This window comes from Salvelinus alpinus, chromosome 23 (assembly GCF_045679555.1).
Source record: "Salvelinus alpinus chromosome 23, SLU_Salpinus.1, whole genome shotgun sequence".
In the NCBI taxonomy this organism is placed as follows: domain Eukaryota; kingdom Metazoa; phylum Chordata; class Actinopteri; order Salmoniformes; family Salmonidae; genus Salvelinus; species Salvelinus alpinus.
In genome coordinates, this window is record NC_092108.1 from 1,843,802 (window position 1) to 1,865,784 (window position 21,983).

Consider the following 21,983-nt stretch of genomic DNA (forward strand, 5'->3'; position numbering starts at 1 on the left):
ATCTAACCCTAACCCAATCTAACCCTAACCCTAACCCAATCTAACCCTAACCCAATCTAACCCTAACCCAATCTAACCCTAACCCAATCAATCTAACCCTAACCCAATCAATCTAACCCTAACGCTAACCCAATCTAACCCTAACCAAATCAATCTAACCCTAACCCAATCTAACCCTAACCCTAACCCAATCAATCTAACCCTAACCCAATCTAACCCTAACCCAATCTAACCATAATCCAATCAGTCTAACCCTAACCCAATCAGTCTAACACTAACCCAATCCAACCCTAACTCAATCAGTCTAACCCTAACCCAATCAATCTAACCCTAACCCAATCTAACCCTAACCCAATCTAACCCTAATCCAATCAGTCTAACCCTAACCCAATCTAACCCTAACCCAATCAATCTAACCCCAACCCAATCTAACCCTAACCCAATCAATCTAATCCTAACCCAATCTAACCCTAATCAAATCAATCTAACCCCAACCCAATCTAACCCTAACCCAATCAATCTAATCCCAACCCAATCTAACCCTAATCAAATCAGTCTAACCCTAACCCAATCAGTCTAACCCTAACCCAATCAATCTAACCCTAACCCAATCTAACCCTAACCCAATCAATCTAATCCTAACCCAATCTAACGCTAACCCAATCTAACCCTAATCAAATCAGTCTAACCCTAACCCAATCTAACTCTAACCCAATCAGTCTAACCCTAACCCAATCTAACCCTAACCCAATCAGTCTAACCCTAACCGAATCAGTCTAACCCTAACCCAATCAATCTAACCCTAACCCAATCTAACCCTAACCCAATCAGTCTAACCCAATCTAACCCTAACCCAATCAGTCTAACCCAATCAGTCTAACCCAATCTAACCCTAACCCAATCAGTCTAACCCAATCTAACCCTAACCCAATCTAACCCTAACCCAATCTAACACTAATCCAATCAGTCTAACCCTAACCCAATCAGTCTAACCCTAACCCAATCTAACCCTAACCCAATCAGTCTAACCCAATCTAACCCTAACCCAATCAGTCTAACCCTAACCCAATCAATCTAACCCTAACCCAATCTAACCCTAACCCAATCAGTCTAACCCAATCTAACCCTAACCCAATCAGTCTAACCCAATCTAACCCTAACCCAATCTAACCCTAACCCTAACCCAATCTAACCCTAACCCTAACCCAATCTAACCCTAACCCAATCTAACCCTAACCCAATCAGTCTAACCCAATCTAACCCAATCTAACCCTAACCCAATCAGTCTAAACCTAACCCAATCAGTCTAACCCTAACCCAATCTAACTCTAACCCTAACCCAATCAGTCTAACCCTAACCCAATCTAACCCTAACCCAATCTAACCCAATCAATCTATAAACTGATAACGTGTTTTTTTGTGTACATTTGTGTGTATGTGTGTGTGTATGTTTGTGTGTATGTGTGTGTGTGTGTTTGTGTTTGTGTTTGTGTGTATATGCGTGCGTGCGTGTGTGATTATGTGTGTTTGTGTGTGCGTGTTTGAGCGTGTGTGAGCGTGGGTGTGTGTATATATATGTGTGTGTGTGTGTGTGTGTGTGTGTGTGTGTGTGTGTGTGTGTGTGTGTGTGTGTGTGTGTGCGTGCGTGTGTGCGTGCGTTTGGTAACTTGGTATTGGTATTTGCTATTTTATTAGGTTCCCCATTAGCTGTTGCAAAAGCAGCAGCTACTCTTCCTGGGGTCCACACAAAACATGAAACTGTCACGTTCCTGACCTATTTTTATGTTATTTTGATTATTGTTTAGTTGGTCAGGGCGTGAGTTGGGGTGGGCATTGTATGTTGTGTGTGTTTTGGTTAGTCTATGGGTGTTGTATGTGTATGGGATAGAGTTTGTTAGGTTGTCTAGTTATGTCTATGGCTGCCTAGATTGGGTCTCAATCAGAGACAGCTGTCATTCATTTGTCTCTGATTGGGAGCCATATTTAAGGTAGCCATAGGCAGTAGGCTTTTGTGGGTAGTTGTCTTGTTTAACGTTTGTTGCTTGTCTGGGCACTTGCGTTATTTAGCTTCACGATCATTTGTTGTTTTGTTTGTTTGTAATAGTGTTTTCGTTTCATGTTCATCTTCGTTCGTTTAATTAAAAGAAGATGGCTTATTTTCCTCATGCTGCGTTTTGGTCCGTCTCTCCTCCACACGATCGTGACAGAACTACCCACCACAACAGGACCAAGCGGATTGAGGAAGGAGAAAAGGAACTAAAACAATGGAGAGAAGAGGAATGGAGTTGGGAGCAAATTTTCAATGGAGAAGGACCCTGGGCTAAGGTTGGTGTGAATCGCCGCTTGCGGGAGGAGAAGAAGGCAGCCACAGCCCAGGAGCGCTGGTATGAGGAGGCAGCACGTAAGAGAGGCTGGAAGCCCGAGAGGCTCACCCAAAATATTCTTGGGGGGGGGGGGCTAAAGGGGAGTGTGGCGAAGCCGGGTTGGATACCTGAGCCAACTCCCCGGGCTTACCGTGGAGTAAGAGGGCGTCGTACTGGTCAGACACCGTGTTATGCGGTAAAGCGCACGGTGTCCCCAGTACGCGTGCTTAGCCCAGTGTGGGCTATTCCACCTTGCCGCACTGGGAGGGCTAGGTTGGACATCGAGCCGGATGCCATGAAGCCGGCCCAACGTATCTGGCCTCCAGTACGTCTCCTCGGGCCGGTGTACATGGCACCAGCCTTACAGGTGGTGTCCCCGGTTCGCCTGCATAGCCCAGTGCGGGCTATTCCACCTCGCCGCACTGGCAGGGCTACGGGGACCATTCAACCTGGTAAGGTTGGGGAGGCTCGGTGCTCAAGAGCACGTGTCCTCCTTCACGGTCCGGTATATCCGGCGCCACCTTCCCACCCCAGTCCAGTACCACCAGTGCCTACACCACGCACCAGGCTTCCAGTGCATCTCCAGAGCCCTGTTCCTCTTCCACGCACTCTCCCTATGGTGCGTGTCTCCAGCCCAGTGCCTCCAGTTCCGGCACCATGCACCAAGCCTCCTGTGCGTCTCCAGAGCCCTGGACGCACTGTTCCTTCTCCCCGCACTCGACCTGAGGTGCGTGTCCTTAGCCCGGTACCTCCAGTTCCGGTACCACGCACCAGGCCTACAGTGCGTCTCAGCCGGCCAGAGTCTGCCGTCTGCCCAGCGGCGTCTGAACTGCCCGTCTGCCCAGCGGCGCCGGAACTGCCCGTCTGCCCAGCGGCGCCTGAACTGCCCGTCTGCCCAGCGGCGCTTGAACTGCCCGTCTGCCCAGCGGCGCCTGAACTGCCCGTCTGCCCAGCGGCGTCTGAACTGCCCGTCTGCCCTACGCCGTCTGAACTGTCCGTCTGCCATGAGCCTGCAAAGCCGCCCGTCTGCCATGAGCCTGCAAAGCCGCCCGTCTGCCATGAGCCTACAGAGCCGTCCGCCAGACAGGAGCCGCTAGAGCCGTCCGCCAGACAGGAGCCGCTAGAGCCTTCCGCCAGACCGGATCAGCCAGAGCCTTCCGCCAGACCGGATCAGCCAGAGCCTTCCGCCAGACCGGATCAGCCAGAGCCTTCCGCCAGACCGGATCAGCCAGAGCCTTCCGCGAGCCATGACCAGCCAGAGCCGTCAGCGAGCCATGACCAGCCAGAGCCGTCAGCGAGCCATGACCAGCCAGAGCCGTCAGCGAGCCATGACCAGCCAGAGCCGTCAGCGAGCCATGACCAGCCAGAGCCGTCAGCCAGCCATGACCAGCCAGAGTCGTCAGCCAGCCATGACCAGCCAGAGCCGTCAGCCAGCCATGACCAGCCAGAGCCGTCAGCCAGCCATGACCAGCCAGAGCCAGCCAGCCAGGATCCGCCAGCCAGCCAGGATCCGCCAGCCAGCCAGGAGCTGCCGTCCCTCATCCCGGAGCTGCCGTCCCGCAGCCCGGAGCTGCCGTCCCTCAGCCCGGAGCTGCCGTCCCTCAGCCCGGAGCTGCCGTCCCTCAGCCCGGAGCTGCCGTCCCTCATCCCGGTGTTGCCCCTTATCCCGGTGCTGCCCCTTATCCCGATGCTGCCCCTTATCCCGATGCTGCCCCTTCAGTTAGGTGGGTTTAGTTGGAGGGTGGTCATTGGGGGGGGGATACGGAAGCGGGGAGTGACTATGGTGGTGTGGGGACAGCGTCCAGAGCCGGAGCCACCACCGTGGACAGATGCCCACCCAGACCCTCCCCTAGACCTTTGGTGGTGCGTTCGGAGTACGCACCTTGAGGGGGGGGTTATGTCACGTTCCTGACCTATTTTTATGTTATTTTGATTATTGTTTAGTTGGTCAGGGCGTGAGTTGGGGTGGGCATTGTATGTTGTGTGTGTTTTGGTTAGTCTATGGGTGTTGTATGTGTATGGGATAGAGTTTGTTAGGTTGTCTAGTTATGTCTATGGCTGCCTAGATTGGGTCTCAATCAGAGACAGCTGTCATTCATTTGTCTCTGATTGGGAGCCATATTTAAGGTAGCCATAGGCAGTAGGCTTTTGTGGGTAGTTGTCTTGTTTAACGTTTGTTGCTTGTCTGGGCACTTGCGTTATTTAGCTTCACGATCATTTGTTGTTTTGTTTGTTTGTAATAGTGTTTTCGTTTCATGTTCATCTTCGTTCGTTTAATTAAAAGAAGATGGCTTATTTTCCTCATGCTGCGTTTTGGTCCGTCTCTCCTCCACACGATCGTGACAGAACTACCCACCACAACAGGACCAAGCGGATTGAGGAAGGAGAAAAGGAACTAAAACAATGGAGAGAAGAGGAATGGAGTTGGGAGCAAATTTTCAATGGAGAAGGACCCTGGGCTAAGGTTGGTGTGAATCGCCGCTTGCGGGAGGAGAAGAAGGCAGCCACAGCCCAGGAGCGCTGGTATGAGGAGGCAGCACGTAAGAGAGGCTGGAAGCCCGAGAGGCTCACCCAAAAAATTCTTGGGGGGGGGGGGGGGCTAAAGGGGAGTGTGGCGAAGCCGGGTTGGATACCTGAGCCAACTCCCCGGGCTTACCGTGGAGTAAGAGGGCGTCGTACTGGTCAGACACCGTGTTATGCGGTAAAGCGCACGGTGTCCCCAGTACGCGTGCTTAGCCCAGTGCGGGCTATTCCACCTTGCCGCACTGGGAGGGCTAGGTTGGACATCGAGCCGGATGCCATGAAGCCGGCCCAACGTATCTGGCCTCCAGTACGTCTCCTCGGGCCGGTGTACATGGCACCAGCCTTACAGGTGGTGTCCCCGGTTCGCCTGCATAGCCCAGTGCGGGCTATTCCACCTCGCCGCACTGGCAGGGCTACGGGGACCATTCAACCTGGTAAGGTTGGGGAGGCTCGGTGCTCAAGAGCACGTGTCCTCCTTCACGGTCCGGTATATCCGGCGCCACCTTCCCACCCCAGTCCAGTACCACCAGTGCCTACACCACGCACCAGGCTTCCAGTGCATCTCCAGAGCCCTGTTCCTCTTCCACGCACTCTCCCTATGGTGCGTGTCTCCAGCCCAGTGCCTCCAGTTCCGGCACCATGCACCAAGCCTCCTGTGCGTCTCCAGAGCCCTGGACGCACTGTTCCTTCTCCCCGCACTCGACCTGAGGTGCGTGTCCTTAGCCCGGTACCTCCAGTTCCGGTACCACGCACCAGGCCTACAGTGCGTCTCAGCCGGCCAGAGTCTGCCGTCTGCCCAGCGGCGTCTGAACTGCCCGTCTGCCCAGCGGCGCCGGAACTGCCCGTCTGCCCAGCGGCGCCTGAACTGCCCGTCTGCCCAGCGGCGCTTGAACTGCCCGTCTGCCCAGCGGCGCCTGAACTGCCCGTCTGCCCAGCGGCGTCTGAACTGCCCGTCTGCCCTACGCCGTCTGAACTGTCCGTCTGCCATGAGCCTGCAAAGCCGCCCGTCTGCCATGAGCCTGCAAAGCCGCCCGTCTGCCATGAGCCTACAGAGCCGTCCGCCAGACAGGAGCCGCTAGAGCCGTCCGCCAGACAGGAGCCGCTAGAGCCTTCCGCCAGACCGGATCAGCCAGAGCCTTCCGCCAGACCGGATCAGCCAGAGCCTTCCGCCAGACCGGATCAGCCAGAGCCTTCCGCCAGACCGGATCAGCCAGAGCCTTCCGCGAGCCATGACCAGCCAGAGCCGTCAGCGAGCCATGACCAGCCAGAGCCGTCAGCGAGCCATGACCAGCCAGAGCCGTCAGCGAGCCATGACCAGCCAGAGCCGTCAGCGAGCCATGACCAGCCAGAGCCGTCAGCCAGCCATGACCAGCCAGAGTCGTCAGCCAGCCATGACCAGCCAGAGCCGTCAGCCAGCCATGACCAGCCAGAGCCGTCAGCCAGCCATGACCAGCCAGAGCCAGCCAGCCAGGATCCGCCAGCCAGCCAGGATCCGCCAGCCAGCCAGGAGCTGCCGTCCCTCATCCCGGAGCTGCCGTCCCGCAGCCCGGAGCTGCCGTCCCTCAGCCCGGAGCTGCCGTCCCTCAGCCCGGAGCTGCCGTCCCTCAGCCCGGAGCTGCCGTCCCTCATCCCGGTGTTGCCCCTTATCCCGGTGCTGCCCCTTATCCCGATGCTGCCCCTTATCCCGATGCTGCCCCTTCAGTTAGGTGGGTTTAGTTGGAGGGTGGTCATTGGGGGGGGGATACGGAAGCGGGGAGTGACTATGGTGGTGTGGGGACAGCGTCCAGAGCCGGAGCCACCACCGTGGACAGATGCCCACCCAGACCCTCCCCTAGACCTTTGGTGGTGCGTTCGGAGTACGCACCTTGAGGGGGGGGTTATGTCACGTTCCTGACCTATTTTTATGTTATTTTGATTATTGTTTAGTTGGTCAGGGCGTGAGTTGGGGTGGGCATTGTATGTTGTGTGTGTTTTGGTTAGTCTATGGGTGTTGTATGTGTATGGGATAGAGTTTGTTAGGTTGTCTAGTTATGTCTATGGCTGCCTAGATTGGGTCTCAATCAGAGACAGCTGTCATTCATTTGTCTCTGATTGGGAGCCATATTTAAGGTAGCCATAGGCAGTAGGCTTTTGTGGGTAGTTGTCTTGTTTAACGTTTGTTGCTTGTCTGGGCACTTGCGTTATTTAGCTTCACGATCATTTGTTGTTTTGTTTGTTTGTAATAGTGTTTTCGTTTCATGTTCATCTTCGTTCGTTTAATTAAAAGAAGATGGCTTATTTTCCTCATGCTGCGTTTTGGTCCGTCTCTCCTCCACACGATCGTGACAGAACTACCCACCACAACAGGACCAAGCGGATTGAGGAAGGAGAAAAGGAACTAAAACAATGGAGAGAAGAGGAATGGAGTTGGGAGCAAATTTTCAATGGAGAAGGACCCTGGGCTAAGGTTGGTGTGAATCGCCGCTTGCGGGAGGAGAAGAAGGCAGCCACAGCCCAGGAGCGCTGGTATGAGGAGGCAGCACGTAAGAGAGGCTGGAAGCCCGAGAGGCTCACCCAAAAAATTCTTGGGGGGGGGGGGGGGCTAAAGGGGAGTGTGGCGAAGCCGGGTTGGATACCTGAGCCAACTCCCCGGGCTTACCGTGGAGTAAGAGGGCGTCGTACTGGTCAGACACCGTGTTATGCGGTAAAGCGCACGGTGTCCCCAGTACGCGTGCTTAGCCCAGTGCGGGCTATTCCACCTTGCCGCACTGGGAGGGCTAGGTTGGACATCGAGCCGGATGCCATGAAGCCGGCCCAACGTATCTGGCCTCCAGTACGTCTCCTCGGGCCGGTGTACATGGCACCAGCCTTACAGGTGGTGTCCCCGGTTCGCCTGCATAGCCCAGTGCGGGCTATTCCACCTCGCCGCACTGGCAGGGCTACGGGGACCATTCAACCTGGTAAGGTTGGGGAGGCTCGGTGCTCAAGAGCACGTGTCCTCCTTCACGGTCCGGTATATCCGGCGCCACCTTCCCACCCCAGTCCAGTACCACCAGTGCCTACACCACGCACCAGGCTTCCAGTGCATCTCCAGAGCCCTGTTCCTCTTCCACGCACTCTCCCTATGGTGCGTGTCTCCAGCCCAGTGCCTCCAGTTCCGGCACCATGCACCAAGCCTCCTGTGCGTCTCCAGAGCCCTGGACGCACTGTTCCTTCTCCCCGCACTCGACCTGAGGTGCGTGTCCTTAGCCCGGTACCTCCAGTTCCGGTACCACGCACCAGGCCTACAGTGCGTCTCAGCCGGCCAGAGTCTGCCGTCTGCCCAGCGGCGTCTGAACTGCCCGTCTGCCCAGCGGCGCCGGAACTGCCCGTCTGCCCAGCGGCGCCTGAACTGCCCGTCTGCCCAGCGGCGCTTGAACTGCCCGTCTGCCCAGCGGCGCCTGAACTGCCCGTCTGCCCAGCGGCGTCTGAACTGCCCGTCTGCCCTACGCCGTCTGAACTGTCCGTCTGCCATGAGCCTGCAAAGCCGCCCGTCTGCCATGAGCCTGCAAAGCCGCCCGTCTGCCATGAGCCTACAGAGCCGTCCGCCAGACAGGAGCCGCTAGAGCCGTCCGCCAGACAGGAGCCGCTAGAGCCTTCCGCCAGACCGGATCAGCCAGAGCCTTCCGCCAGACCGGATCAGCCAGAGCCTTCCGCCAGACCGGATCAGCCAGAGCCTTCCGCCAGACCGGATCAGCCAGAGCCTTCCGCGAGCCATGACCAGCCAGAGCCGTCAGCGAGCCATGACCAGCCAGAGCCGTCAGCGAGCCATGACCAGCCAGAGCCGTCAGCGAGCCATGACCAGCCAGAGCCGTCAGCGAGCCATGACCAGCCAGAGCCGTCAGCCAGCCATGACCAGCCAGAGCCGTCAGCCAGCCATGACCAGCCAGAGCCGTCAGCCAGCCATGACCAGCCAGAGCCGTCAGCCAGCCATGACCAGCCAGAGCCAGCCAGCCAGGATCCGCCAGCCAGCCAGGATCCGCCAGCCAGCCAGGAGCTGCCGTCCCTCAGCCCGGAGCTGCCGTCCCTCAGCCCGGAGCTGCCGTCCCTCAGCCCGGAGCTGCCGTCCCTCAGCCCGGAGCTGCCGTCCCTCAGCCCGGAGCTGCCGTCCCTCATCCCGGTGTTGCCCCTTATCCCGGTGCTGCCCCTTATCCCGATGCTGCCCCTTCAGTTAGGTGGGTTTAGTTGGAGGGTGGTCATACGGAAGCGGGGAGTGACTATGGTGGTGTGGGGACAGCGTCCAGAGCCGGAGCCACCACCGTGGACAGATGCCCACCCAGACCCTCCCCTAGACCTTTGGTGGTGCGTTCGGAGTACGCACCTTGAGGGGGGGGTTATGTCACGTTCCTGACCTATTTTTATGTTATTTTGATTATTGTTTAGTTGGTCAGGGCGTGAGTTGGGGTGGGCATTGTATGTTGTGTGTGTTTTGGTTAGTCTATGGGTGTTGTATGTGTATGGGATAGAGTTTGTTAGGTTGTCTAGTTATGTCTATGGCTGCCTAGATTGGGTCTCAATCAGAGACAGCTGTCATTCATTTGTCTCTGATTGGGAGCCATATTTAAGGTAGCCATAGGCAGTAGGCTTTTGTGGGTAGTTGTCTTGTTTAACGGTTGTTGCTTGTCTGGGCACTTGCGTTATTTAGCTTCACGATCATTTGTTGTTTTGTTTGTTTGTAATAGTGTTTTCGTTTCATGTTCATCTTCGTTCGTTTAATTAAAAGAAGATGGCTTATTTTCCTCATGCTGCGTTTTGGTCCGTCTCTCCTCCACACGATCGTGACAGAAACATAATACAGAATGACATAATACAGAACATCAATAGACAAGAACAGCTCAAGGACAAAACTACATACCTTTATAAAGACACACGTAGCCTACATATCAATGCATACACACAAACAATCTAGGTCAAATAGGGGAGAGGTGCCGTGAGGTGTTGCTTTATCTGTTTATTGAAACCAGGTTTGCTGTTTATTTGAGCAATATGAGATGGAAGGGAGTTCCATGCAATAAGGGCTCTATATAATACTGTACACTTTCTTGAATTTGTTCTGGATTTGGGGACTGTGAAAAGACCCCTGGTGGCATGTCTGGTGGGACAAGTGTGTGTGTCAGAGCTGTGTGTAAGTTGACTACGCAAACAATTAGGGATTTTCAACACATGAATGTTTTTTATAAAAAGCCAAGAGAGACTGGCAGCATAGTATTTATATCAGTCCTCTGATTACAACGAAGAGCAGAATGTGCCGCTCTGTTCTGGGACAGCTGCAGCTTAACTAGGTCTTTCCTTGCAGCACTGGACCACACGACTGGACAATAATCAAGATTAGACAAAACTAGAGCCTGCAGGACTTGCTTTTTGGAGTGTGGTGTCAAAACATCAGAGCATCTCTTTATTACGGTCAGACCTCTCCCCATCTTTACAACCATTGAATCTATATGTTTTGACCATGACAGTTACAATCTAAGGTAACGCCAAGTAATTTAGTCTCTTCAACTTGTTCAACAGACACACCATTCATTACCAGATTCAGCTGAGGTCTAGAACTTAGGGAATGATTTGTACCAAATACAATGCTCTTAGTTTTAGAGATGTTCAGGACCAGTTGATTACTGGCCACCCATTCCAAAACAGACTGCAACTATTTGTTAAGGGTTTCAGTGACATCATTAGCTGTGGTTGCTGATGCGTATATGGTTGAATCATCAACATACATGGACACACATGCTTTGTTTAATGCCAGTGGCAGGTCATTGATGAAAATAGAAAAGGGTAGAGGGCCTAGAGAGCTGCCCTGTGGTACACCACACTTTACATGTTTGACATTAGAGAAGCTTCCATTAAAGAAAACCCTTTGAGTTCTATTAGATAGATAGCTCTGAATCCACGATATGGATTCAGGTTGAAAAGCCATTACATATGTTTTCTCAACAGCAGGTTATGGTCAATAATATCAAAGGCTGCACTGAAATCTAACAGTACAGCTCCCACAATCTTCTTATTATCAATTTCTTTCAACCAATCATCAGTCATTTGTGTCAGTGCAGTGCATGTTGAGAGCCCTTCTCTATAAGCATGTTAGACCCACCTGAATGAAGGCGTCCTTGGCCTGTATGCGGCTGAAGATCTGTTGTGTCTGGGAGAAGTGTAGTCCTCCTAACTGCCATCTGATCTGGACCAGACCTTTATAGTCAGCATCCTCCAGACGCTCTGCAAAACGCTCTGTAAACATCTGCACACACATCAAGGAGAATGAAGGGTTTAGAAAAATATCTATCCATCCATCCATCTATCTATGATCCATGGGGAGGGGTAACATTATAATATAGTAGTAGGAACCTTAATGCTCTCCACCAGTGATCCAGGGGGGGGGGGGAACATTATAATATAGTAGTAGGAACCTTAATGCTCTCCACCAGTGATCCAGGGGGAGGGGGAACATTATAATATAGTAGTAGTAGTAGGAACCTTAATGCTCTCCACCAGTGATCCAGGGGGAGGGGGAACATTATAATATAGTAGTAGGAACCTTAATGCTCTCCACCAGTGATCCAGGGGGAGGGGGAACATTATAATATAGTAGTAGGAACCTTAATGCTCTCCACCAGTTTTCCAGGGGGAGGGGGAACATTATAATATAGTAGTAGGAACCTTAATGCTCTCCACCAGTGATCCAGGGGGAGGGGGAACATTATAATATAGTAGTAGGAACCTTAATGCTCTCCATCAGTGATCCAGGGGGAGGGGGAACATTATAATATAGTAGTAGGAACCTTAATGCTCTCCACCAGTGATCCAGGGGGAGGGGAACATTATAATATAGTAGTAGGAACCTTAATGCTCTCCACCAGTGATCCAGGGGGAGGGGGAACATTATAATATAGTAGTAGGAACCTTAATGCTCTCCACCAGTGATCCAGGGGGAGGGGGAACATTATAATATAGTAGTAGGAACCTTAATGCTCTCCACCAGTGATCCAGGGGGAGGGGGAACATTATAATATAGTAGTAGGAACCTTAATGCTCTCCACCAGTGATCCAGGGGGAGGGGGAACATTATAATATAGTAGTAGGAACCTTAATGCTCTCCACCAGTGATCCAGGGGGAGGGGGAACATTATAATATAGTAGTAGGAACCTTAATGCTCTCCACCAGTGATCCAGGGGGAGGGGGAACATTATAATATAGTAGTAGGAACCTTAATGCTCTCCACCAGTGATCCAGGGGGAGGGGGAACATTATAATATAGTAGTAGTAGTAGGAACCTTAATGCTCTCCACCAGTGATCCATGGGGAGGGGTAACATTATAATATAGTAGTAGGAACCTTAATGCTCTCCACCAGTGATCCAGGGGGAGGGGGAACATTATAATATAGTAGTAGTAGTAGGAACCTTAATGCTCTCCACCAGTGATCCAGGGGGAGGGGGAACATTATAATATAGTAGTAGTAGTAGGAACCTCAATGCTCTCCACCAGTGATCCAGGGGGAGGGGGAACATTATAATATAGTAGTAGGAACCTTAATGCTCTCCACCAGTGATCCAGGGGGAGGGGGAACATTATAATATAGTAGTAGGAACCTTAATGCTCTCCACCAGTGATCCAGGGGGAGGGGGAACATTATAATATAGTAGTAGGAACCTTAATGCTCTCCACCAGTGATCCAGGGGGAGGGGGAACATTATAATATAGTAGTAGTAGTAGGAACCTTAATGCTCTCCACCAGTGATCCAGGGGGAGGGGGAACATTATAATATAGTAGTAGGAACCTTAATGCTCTCCACCAGTGATCCAGGGGGAGGGGGAACATTATAATATAGTAGTAGGAACCTTAATGCTCTCCACCAGTGATCCAGGGGGAGGGGGAACATTATAATATAGTAGTAGGAACCTTAATGCTCTCCACCAGTGATCCAGGGGGAGGGGGAACATTATAATATAGTAGTAGGAACCTTAATGCTCTCCACCAGTGATCCAGGGGGAGGGGAACATTATAATATAGTAGTAGGAACCTTAATGCTCTCCACCAGTGATCCAGGGGGAGGGGGAACATTATAATATAGTAGTAGGAACCTTAATGCTCTCCACCAGTGATCCAGGGGGAGGGGGAACATTATAATATAGTAGTAGGAAGCTTAATGCTCTCCACCAGTGATCCAGGGGGAGGGGGAACATTATAATATAGTAGTAGGAACCTTAATGCTCTCCACCAGTGATCCAGGGGGAGGGGGAACATTATAATATAGTAGTAGGAACCTTAATGCTCTCCACCAGTGATCCAGGGGGAGGGGGAACATTATAATATAGTAGTAGGAACCTTAATGCTCTCCACCAGTGATCCAGGGGGAGGGGGAACATTATAATATAGTAGTAGGAACCTTAATGCTCTCCACCAGTGATCCAGGGGGAGGGGGAACATTATAATATAGTAGTAGTAGTAGGAACCTTAATGCTCTCCACCAGTGATCCATGGGGAGGGGTAACATTATAATATAGTAGTAGGAACCTTAATGCTCTCCACCAGTGATCCAGGGGGAGGGGGAACATTATAATATAGTAGTAGTAGTAGGAACCTTAATGCTCTCCACCAGTGATCCAGGGGGAGGGGGAACATTATAATACAGTAGTAGGAACCTTAATGCTCTCCACCAGTGATCCAGGGGGAGGGGGAACATTATAATATAGTAGTAGGAACCTTAATGCTCTCCACCAGTGATCCAGGGGGAGAGGGAACATTATAATATAGTAGTAGGAACCTTAATGCTCTCCACCAGTGATCCAGGGGGAGGGGGAACATTATAATATAGTAGTAGGAACCTTAATGCTCTCCACCAGTGATCCAGGGGGAGGGGGAACATTATAATATAGTAGTAGGAACCTTAATGCTCTCCACCAGTGATCCAGGGGGAGGGGGAACATTATAATATAGTAGTAGGAACCTTAATGCTCTCCACCAGTGATCCAGGGGGAGGGGGAACATTATAATATAGTAGTAGGAACCTTAATGCTCTCCACCAGTGATCCAGGGGGAGGGGGAACATTATAATATAGTAGTAGGAACCTTAATGCTCTCCATCAGTGATCCATGGGGAGGGGGAACATTATAATATAGTAGTAGGAACCTTAATGCTCTCCACCAGTGATCCAGGGGGAGGGGGAACATTATAATATAGTAGTAGGAACCTTAACGCTCTCCACCAGTGATCCAGGGGGAGGGGGAACATTATAATATAGTAGTAGGAACCTTAACGCTCTCCACCAGTGATCCAGGGGGAGGGGGAACATTATAATATAGTAGTAGGAACCTTAATGCTCTCCACCAGTGATCCAGGGAGAGGGGGAACATTATAATATAGTAGTAGGAACCTTAATGCTCTCCACCAGTGATCCAGGGGGAGGGGGAACATTATAATATAGTAGTAGGAACCTTAATGCTCTCCACCAGTGATCCAGGGGGAGGGGGAACATTATAATATAGTAGTAGGAACCTTAATGCTCTCCACCAGTGATCCAGGGGGAGGGGGAACATTATAATATAGTAGTAGGAACCTTAATGCTCTCCACCAGTGATCCAGGGGGAGGGGGAACATTATAATATAGTAGTAGGAACCTTAATGCTCTCCACCAGTGATCCAGGGGGAGGGGGAACATTATAATATAGTAGTAGGAACCTTAATGCTCTCCACCAGTGATCCAGGGGGAGGGGGAACATTATAATATAGTAGTAGGAACCTTAATGCTCTCCACCAGTGATCCAGGGGGAGGGGGAACATTATAATATAGTAGTAGGAACCTTAATGCTCTCCACCAGTGATCCATGGGGAGGGGGAACATTATAATATAGTAGTAGGAACCTTAATGCTCTCCACCAGTGATCCAGGGGGAGGGGGAACATTATAATATAGTAGTAGTAGTAGGAACCTTAATGCTCTCCACCAGTGATCCAGGGGGAGGGGGGACATTATAATATAGTAGTAGGAACCTTAATGCTCTCCACCAGTGATCCAGGGGGAGGGGTATCATTATAATATAGTAGTAGGAACCTTAATGCTCTCCACCAGTGATCCAGGGGGAGGGGGAACATTATAATATAGTAGTAGGAACCTTAATGCTCTCCACCAGAGATCCAGGGGGAGGGGGAACATTATAATATAGTAGTAGGAACCTTAATGCTCTCCACCAGTGATCCAGGGGGAGGGGGAACATTATAATATAGTAGTAGGAACCTTAATGCTCTCCACCAGTGATCCAGGGGGAGGGGGAACATTATAATATAGTAGTAGGAACCTTAATGCTCTCCACTAGTGATCCAGGGGGAGGGGGAACATTATAATATAGTAGTAGGAACCTTAATGCTCTCCACCAGTGATCCAGGGGGAGGGGGAACATTAAAATATAGTAGTAGGAACCTTAATGCTCTCCACCAGTGATCCAGGGGGAGGGGGAACATTATAATATAGTAGTAGGAACCTTAATGCTCTCTACCAGTGATCCAGGGGGAGGGGGAACATTATAATATAGTAGTAGGAACCTTAATGCTCTCCACCAGTGATCCAGGGGGAGGGGGAACATTATAATATAGTAGTAGGAACCTTAATGCTCTCCACCAGTGATCCAGGGGGAGGGGGAACATTATAATATAGTAGTACGAACCTTAATGCTCTCCACTAGTGATCCAGGGGGAGGGGGAACATTATAATATAGTAGTAGGAACCTTAATGCTCTCCACCAGTGATCCAGGGGGAGGGGGAACATTAAAATATAGTAGTAGGAACCTTAATGCTCTCCACCAGTGATCCAGGGGGAGGGGGGACATTATAATATAGTAGTAGGAACCTTAATGCTCTCTACCAGTGATCCAGGGGGAGGGGGAACATTAAAATATAGTAGTAGGAACCTTAATGCTCTCCACCAGTGATCCAGGGGGAGGGGGGACATTATAATATAGTAGTAGGAACCTTAATGCTCTCTACCAGTGATCCAGGGGGAGGGGGAACATTATAATATAGTAGTAGGAACCTTAATGCTCTCCACCAGTGATCCAGGGGGAGGGGGAACGTTATAATATAGTAGTAGGAACCTTAATGCTCTCCACCAGCGATCCAGGGGGAGGTTCTTGCAGGGCGATGGTCTCAGACGTGTCGATCGTAAAGTACACATCTATAGGACACTCATGTTTCTCTGCAAGACACACATACACACACACACACACACACACAACCCCATTAGTACACATGTTAACAGAAACGCACATGTAAACATAATCACATTAATATCAACTGAATCTAAAAGTCAATGTCTTGGTTATTGTTGTGTAAACCAAACTGAGAAACATCAAGGAACATCTGTGATAAGTTTAATACAGGCTGCATGAGTCCCAAATGACACCCTATGCCCAATTTAGTGCACTACTTTTGATCAGGGCCGAATATAGTGCACTACTTTAGACCAGGACCACTGGGGACTGGAGTATGATGACAGAACCAGACAGTTGCATGGTGTAAAGGGAACTCACTGTTGCATTCTGGGACGGCCTGTGCGTGTGCCGCGGCTCCGAACAGGAAGCACAGCGCGATGACCTCGGACCTCATCATCATCCTCTCCTTCTAACCGACCTGACACACACACACACACACACACACACACACACACACAGACACACACACACACACACACACACACACACACACACACACACACACACACACACACACACACACAGACACACACACACACACACAAAATCACATTAGCATAGAATTCATACAGATACCTCTCACATACAGATACCCCTCACATACAGATACCCCTCACATACAGATACCCCTCACATACAGATGCCCCTCACATACAGATACCCCTCACATACAGATACCCCTCACATACAGATACCCCTCACATACAGATGCCCCTCACATACAGATACCCCTCACATACAGATACCCCTCACATACAGATACCCCTCACATACAGATGCCCCTCACATACAGATACCCCTCACATACAGATACCCCTCACATACAGATGCCTGGACAGTAATAGGAAGTCAGCATCAGTCTCAGTGGTCTAAGACACTGCATCACAGTGTTAGTTGTGACACTAGAGATCCTGGTTAGAGTCCAGGCTCCATCACAGTGTTAGCTGTGACACTAGAGATCCTGGTTAGAGTCCAGGCTCCATCACAGTGTTAGCTGTGACACTAGAGATCCTGGTTAGAGTCCAGGCTCTGTCTCAGTGGTCTAAGACACTGCATCACAGTGTTCGCTGTGCCACTAGAGATCCTGGGTTAGAGTCCAGGCTCCATCACAGTGTTAGCTGTGACACTAGAGATTCTGGTTAGAGTCCAGGCTCCATCACAGTGTTAGCTGTGACACTAGAGATTCTGGTTAGAGTCCAAGCTCCATCACAGTGTTAGCTGTGACACTAGAGATCCTGGTTCTAGTCCAGGCTCTGTCTCAGTGGTCTAAGACACTGCATCACAGTGTTCGCTGTGCCACTAGAGATTCTGGTTAGAGTCCAGGCTCTGTCGCAGCTGGCCGCGACCGGGAGACCCATGGTGCGGCGCACAATTGGTCCGGCGGGTTAGGGGAGGGTTTGGCCGGCACGCCAAACCATCACGCACTAGCGACTCCTGTGGCGGGCCGGGCGCAGTGCACGCTGACACGGTCGCCAGGTGTACGGTGTTTCCTCCAACACATTGGTGCGGCTGGCTTCCGGGTTAAGTGGGCATTGTGTCAAGAAGCAGTGCGGCTTGGGGGGGGGGGGGGGGTCGTGTTTCGGAGGACGCACGGCTCTCGACCTTCGCCTCTCCCGATTCCGTACGGGAGTTGCAGCGATGGGACAAGACTGTAACTACCAATTGAAATAATAGAATACAAAGAGAGATTGGCCAACTGTGGAGCTGGTTGCCATGTTGTGGAGCTGGTTGCCATGTTGTGGAGCTGGTTGCCATGTTGTGGAGCTGGTTGCCTGCCTCTCAACATCTCATTCACCCATTCATTTATGACCAGCAGTGGTGGCTGGTGGGCTGAGATATCAGAGGCTAATTGGAATAAATGGAACGTTATAAAACTCATGGTTTCTATTGTTCTCTCCTCTCCTCCCTTAACTTCTCTTCTCTTCTCTCTCCTCTCCTCTCCTCTGTCTCCTCGTTTCTCCTCTCTCTCCTCTACTCCCTTCGCTTCTCCTCTCTCTCTCCTCTACTGTTCTCTCTCTCTCCTCTCATCTCCTCTCTCTCCTCCCTTAACTTCTCTCCTTTCCTCTCCTCCCTTAACTTCTCTCCTCTCTCTCCTCCCTTCCCTTCTCTCCTTTCCTTACTTGTCCTCTCCTCTCTCTCCTCTTCTTTCCTTTCTTCACTTCTCCTCTCTCTCTCCTCTCTTAATTTCTCGCTCCTCTCCTCTCCCTTCTCTCCTATCTTCTCTCCGTTCTCCTCTCCTTTTCTCGTCTCCTCTTCTTTTCCATTCCCTTCCCTTTTCCTCTCTTCTCTCTCTCTCTTTCCTCTCATCTCTTCTCATCCCCTCTCCTCTCAACTTCTCTCTCCTCTTCTCCTCCCCTCTCCTCCTCCGCTCCACTGTTTCTGAAACCCTCACAACACGCAGCACCTGTAGGCCTATAGAATGGCTACAAACAGACACACGCACGCAGGTACGCACACACACACAAAGAATGTCACGCCCACCGACTATACAACTTTCCATTGACATGCGCTCCTGCAGCCTCCTCTCACGGTAAGATCCGGTAATGCATGGTTTAATGGGGACGAACTGGGAGGCTTGTTCTGCGTCCCAGTTACACAGGGTGCGTTCCAGATACACAGGGCGCGTTACACAGGGTGCATTCCACAGGGTGCGTTACACAGGGTGCGTTACACAGGGTGCGTTCCAGATACACAGGGTGCGTTCCAGAATACACAGGGTGCGTCCCAGATACACAGGGTGCGTCCCAGACACACAGGGTGCGTTCCAGAATAATACACACATTCACTGGGCAAACCTGAGCAGAATATTATATATTTACAATAAATGTAACGTCTCAGGAACGATACGAAAACGAAATCATGGATTTCTAATGTGTGCAGGCCTGCATCTGGGACGCACCCAGTCAGGACTGAACAGAGTCCAGCTGAACTAAAGTATACGCAGCATTTTAACAACTCTGTCTAAGATGGAAAATGTATCGTTTGCCAAATCCTTTATAGCTAACTAACGGGTCTTCAAAAGAGGGTGGAGGCAATGCGCGTTCATGTATTCAAATACATCACAAACACATTTACTACATAACGTATATTTAAATCGGATATGAATGATAATCGAGACAGAAAGACATAGAGACAGAGAAAGAAAGAAAGAAAGAATGAAAGAAAGAGAGGGAAAGAGAGAGCGACTTGGGCGAATTTACCGCAGAGATACTGCAACAGTTGAAACTTTCCAAACTCACCCAAAACTTTAGAATAACAGCGCGTAGGACCCTCTCTGGATCAGTCACTCATCTCGTGGGAAAGAGAACGGGAGGAAAGGAGGAGAAAAAGAGAGGAATAAAATAATAAAGTCCTGGATACGCGCGAGGTCCAGGCGTCCTTCAGAAGAAGAGGCGCTCGCTCTACCGTTTGTCTCCTTGAGCTCGAGCTGTTCTGATCCCTCCTCCTGTTCTCCCGCCTGCGTCCGCGTGGAGGCGCCCTAGGTCCACAGGAGGGGTGTGTGCGTGCGTGTATGTGTGCGTGCGTGTTTACGAGCGCTCGCGTGTGTACGTGCACTTGTGTTGGTGCGCGCCCCTGTTAATCTCCGTTCAGCATTCAGTGATATGACTTGTTTTGATTGTGCCTTGCAGCAGGGCTTGAGACAGCTCAGGAGGCTCTAAGTCGACCATATGAGTGCTTATAGCGAGGCCTGGGGCCTGGGCACACACTTAGCTCATACACAGACCATGGTGCACAGCATCTGGTTGGTAATAGAACACACATGGATGGATTCACAGGGAAATGGACTGGGATTGAACTAGGCACATTTTAGAGCTCTACACACATGCGCGCACACACGCACGCACGCACACACGCACACACACACTACATGTGGAGATGTGGGCTGTGTCTGGTAGTGATTTGAAGACATGAGGCGTTTATACTAAACATCACTGAATACAAAACCGTGTGTGTGTGTGTGTGTGTGTGTGTGTGTGTGTGTGTGTGTGTGTGTGTGTGTGTGTGTGTGTGTGTGTGTGTGTGTGTGTGTGTGTGTGTGTGTGTGTGTGTGTGTGTGTGTGTGTGTGTGTGTGTGTGTGTTATACATGTTTATATGGTCAGATACACTACATGACCAAAAGTATGTGGACACCCGCTGGTCCAACATTTCATTCCAAAATCATGGGCATTTATATGGAGTTGGTCCCCCCTTTGCTGCTATATGTTGGAACATTGCTGCTATAACAGCCTCCACTCTTCTGGGAAGGCTTTCCACTAGATGTTGGAACATTGCTGCTATAACAGACTCCACTCTTCTGGGAAGGCTTTACACTAGATGTTGGAACATTGCTGATATAACAGCCTCCACTCTTCTGGGAAGGCTTTCCACTAGATGTTGGAACATTGCTGCTATAACAGCCTCCACTCTTCTGGGAAGGCTTTCCACTAGATGTTGGAACATTGCTGCTACAACAGCCTCCACTCTTCTGGGAAGGCTTTCCACTAGATGTTGGAACATTGCTGCTATAACAGCCTCCACTCTTCTGGGAAGGCTTTCCACTAGATGTTGGAACATTGCTGCTATAACAGACTCCACTCTTCTGGGAAGGCTTTCCACTAGATGTTGGAACATTGCTGCTATAACAGCCTCCACTCTTCTGGGAAGGCTTTCCACTAGATGTTGGAACATTGCTGTTGTAACAGCCTCCACTCTTCTGGGAAGGCTTTCCACTAGATGTTGGAACATTGCTGCTGTAACAGCCTCCACTCTTCTGGGAAGGCTTTCCACTAGATGTTGGAACATTGCTGTTATAACAGCCTCCATTCTTCTGGGAAGGCTTTCCACTAGATGTTGGAACATTGCTGTTATAACAGCCTCCATTCTTCTGGGAAGGCTTTCCACTAGATGTTGGAACATTGCTGCTATAACAGCCTCCACTCTTCTGGGAAGGCTTTCCACTAGATGTTGGAACATTGCTGCTGTAACAGCCTCCACTCTTCTGGGAAGGCTTTCCACTAGATGTTGGAACATTGCTGCTATAACAGCCTCCACTCTTCTGGGAAGGCTTTCCACTAGATGTTGGAACATTGCTGCTATAACAGCCTCCACTATTCTGGGAAGGCTTTCCACTCGATGTTGGAACATTGCTGTGGGGACTTGCTTCCATTCAGCCACAAGAGCATTAGTGAGGTCGGGTACTGATGTTGGGCGATTGGGCCTGGCTTGCATTCGACGTTCCAATTCATCCCAAAGGTGTTCGATGGGGTTGAGGTCAGGGCTCTGTGCAGGCCAGTCAAGTTCTTCCACACCGATCTCGACAAACTATCTCTGTATGAACCTCACTTTGTGCGCGGGGGCATTGTCATGCTGAAACAGGAAAGGGCCATCCCCAAACTGTTGCCACAAAGTTGGAAGCACAGAATCGTCTAGAATGTCATTTTATGCTGTAGCGTTAAGATTTCCCTTCACTGGAACTAAGGGGCCTGAAGCATGAAAAACAGCCCCAGACCATTATTCCTCCTTCACCTAACTTTACAGTTGGCACTATGCATTCGGGCAAGTAGCGTTCTCCTAGCATCCGCAAACCCAGATTTGTCCATCGGACTGCTAGATGGTGAAGCGTGATTCATCACTCCAGAGAACGCCTTTCCACTGCTCCAGAGTCCAATGGCGGCGAGCTTTACAACACTCCAGTCGACGCTTGGCATTGCGCATGGTGATCTTAGGCTTGTGTGTGGCTGCTCAACCATGGAAACCCCTTTCATGAAGCTCCCAAAGAACAGTTATTGTGCTGACAGGCAGTTTGGAACTATGTAGTGTTGCAACCGAGGACAGACCATTTTTACGTGCTACGCGCATCAGCATTCGCGGTCTCGTTCTGTGAGTTTGTGTGGCC

The 21,983-nt window shown here is 50.8% G+C and overlaps 1 protein-coding gene across 2 annotated transcripts in view; it reads right to left on the bottom strand.

The window, feature by feature from the left end:
• LOC139550048 (collagen alpha-2(VI) chain-like) overlaps positions 1–19,531 on the bottom strand; it is a 127,598-nt gene extending 108,067 nt beyond the window's left edge. For both annotated transcript variants that reach the window (XM_071360629.1, XM_071360630.1), the window contains exons 1-4: positions 19,347–19,531; positions 16,426–16,525; positions 15,991–16,091; positions 10,996–11,139 (exon numbers count right to left, since the gene is read on the bottom strand). In XM_071360629.1, coding sequence (XP_071216730.1) covers positions 10,996–11,139; positions 15,991–16,091; positions 16,426–16,507 — 327 coding nt within the window. In that variant the 5' untranslated portion in view covers positions 16,508–16,525; positions 19,347–19,531. The remainder of the gene's footprint in view (positions 1–10,995; positions 11,140–15,990; positions 16,092–16,425; positions 16,526–19,346) is intronic.
• Between the last annotated feature and the right edge of the window lie 2,452 nt (positions 19,532–21,983).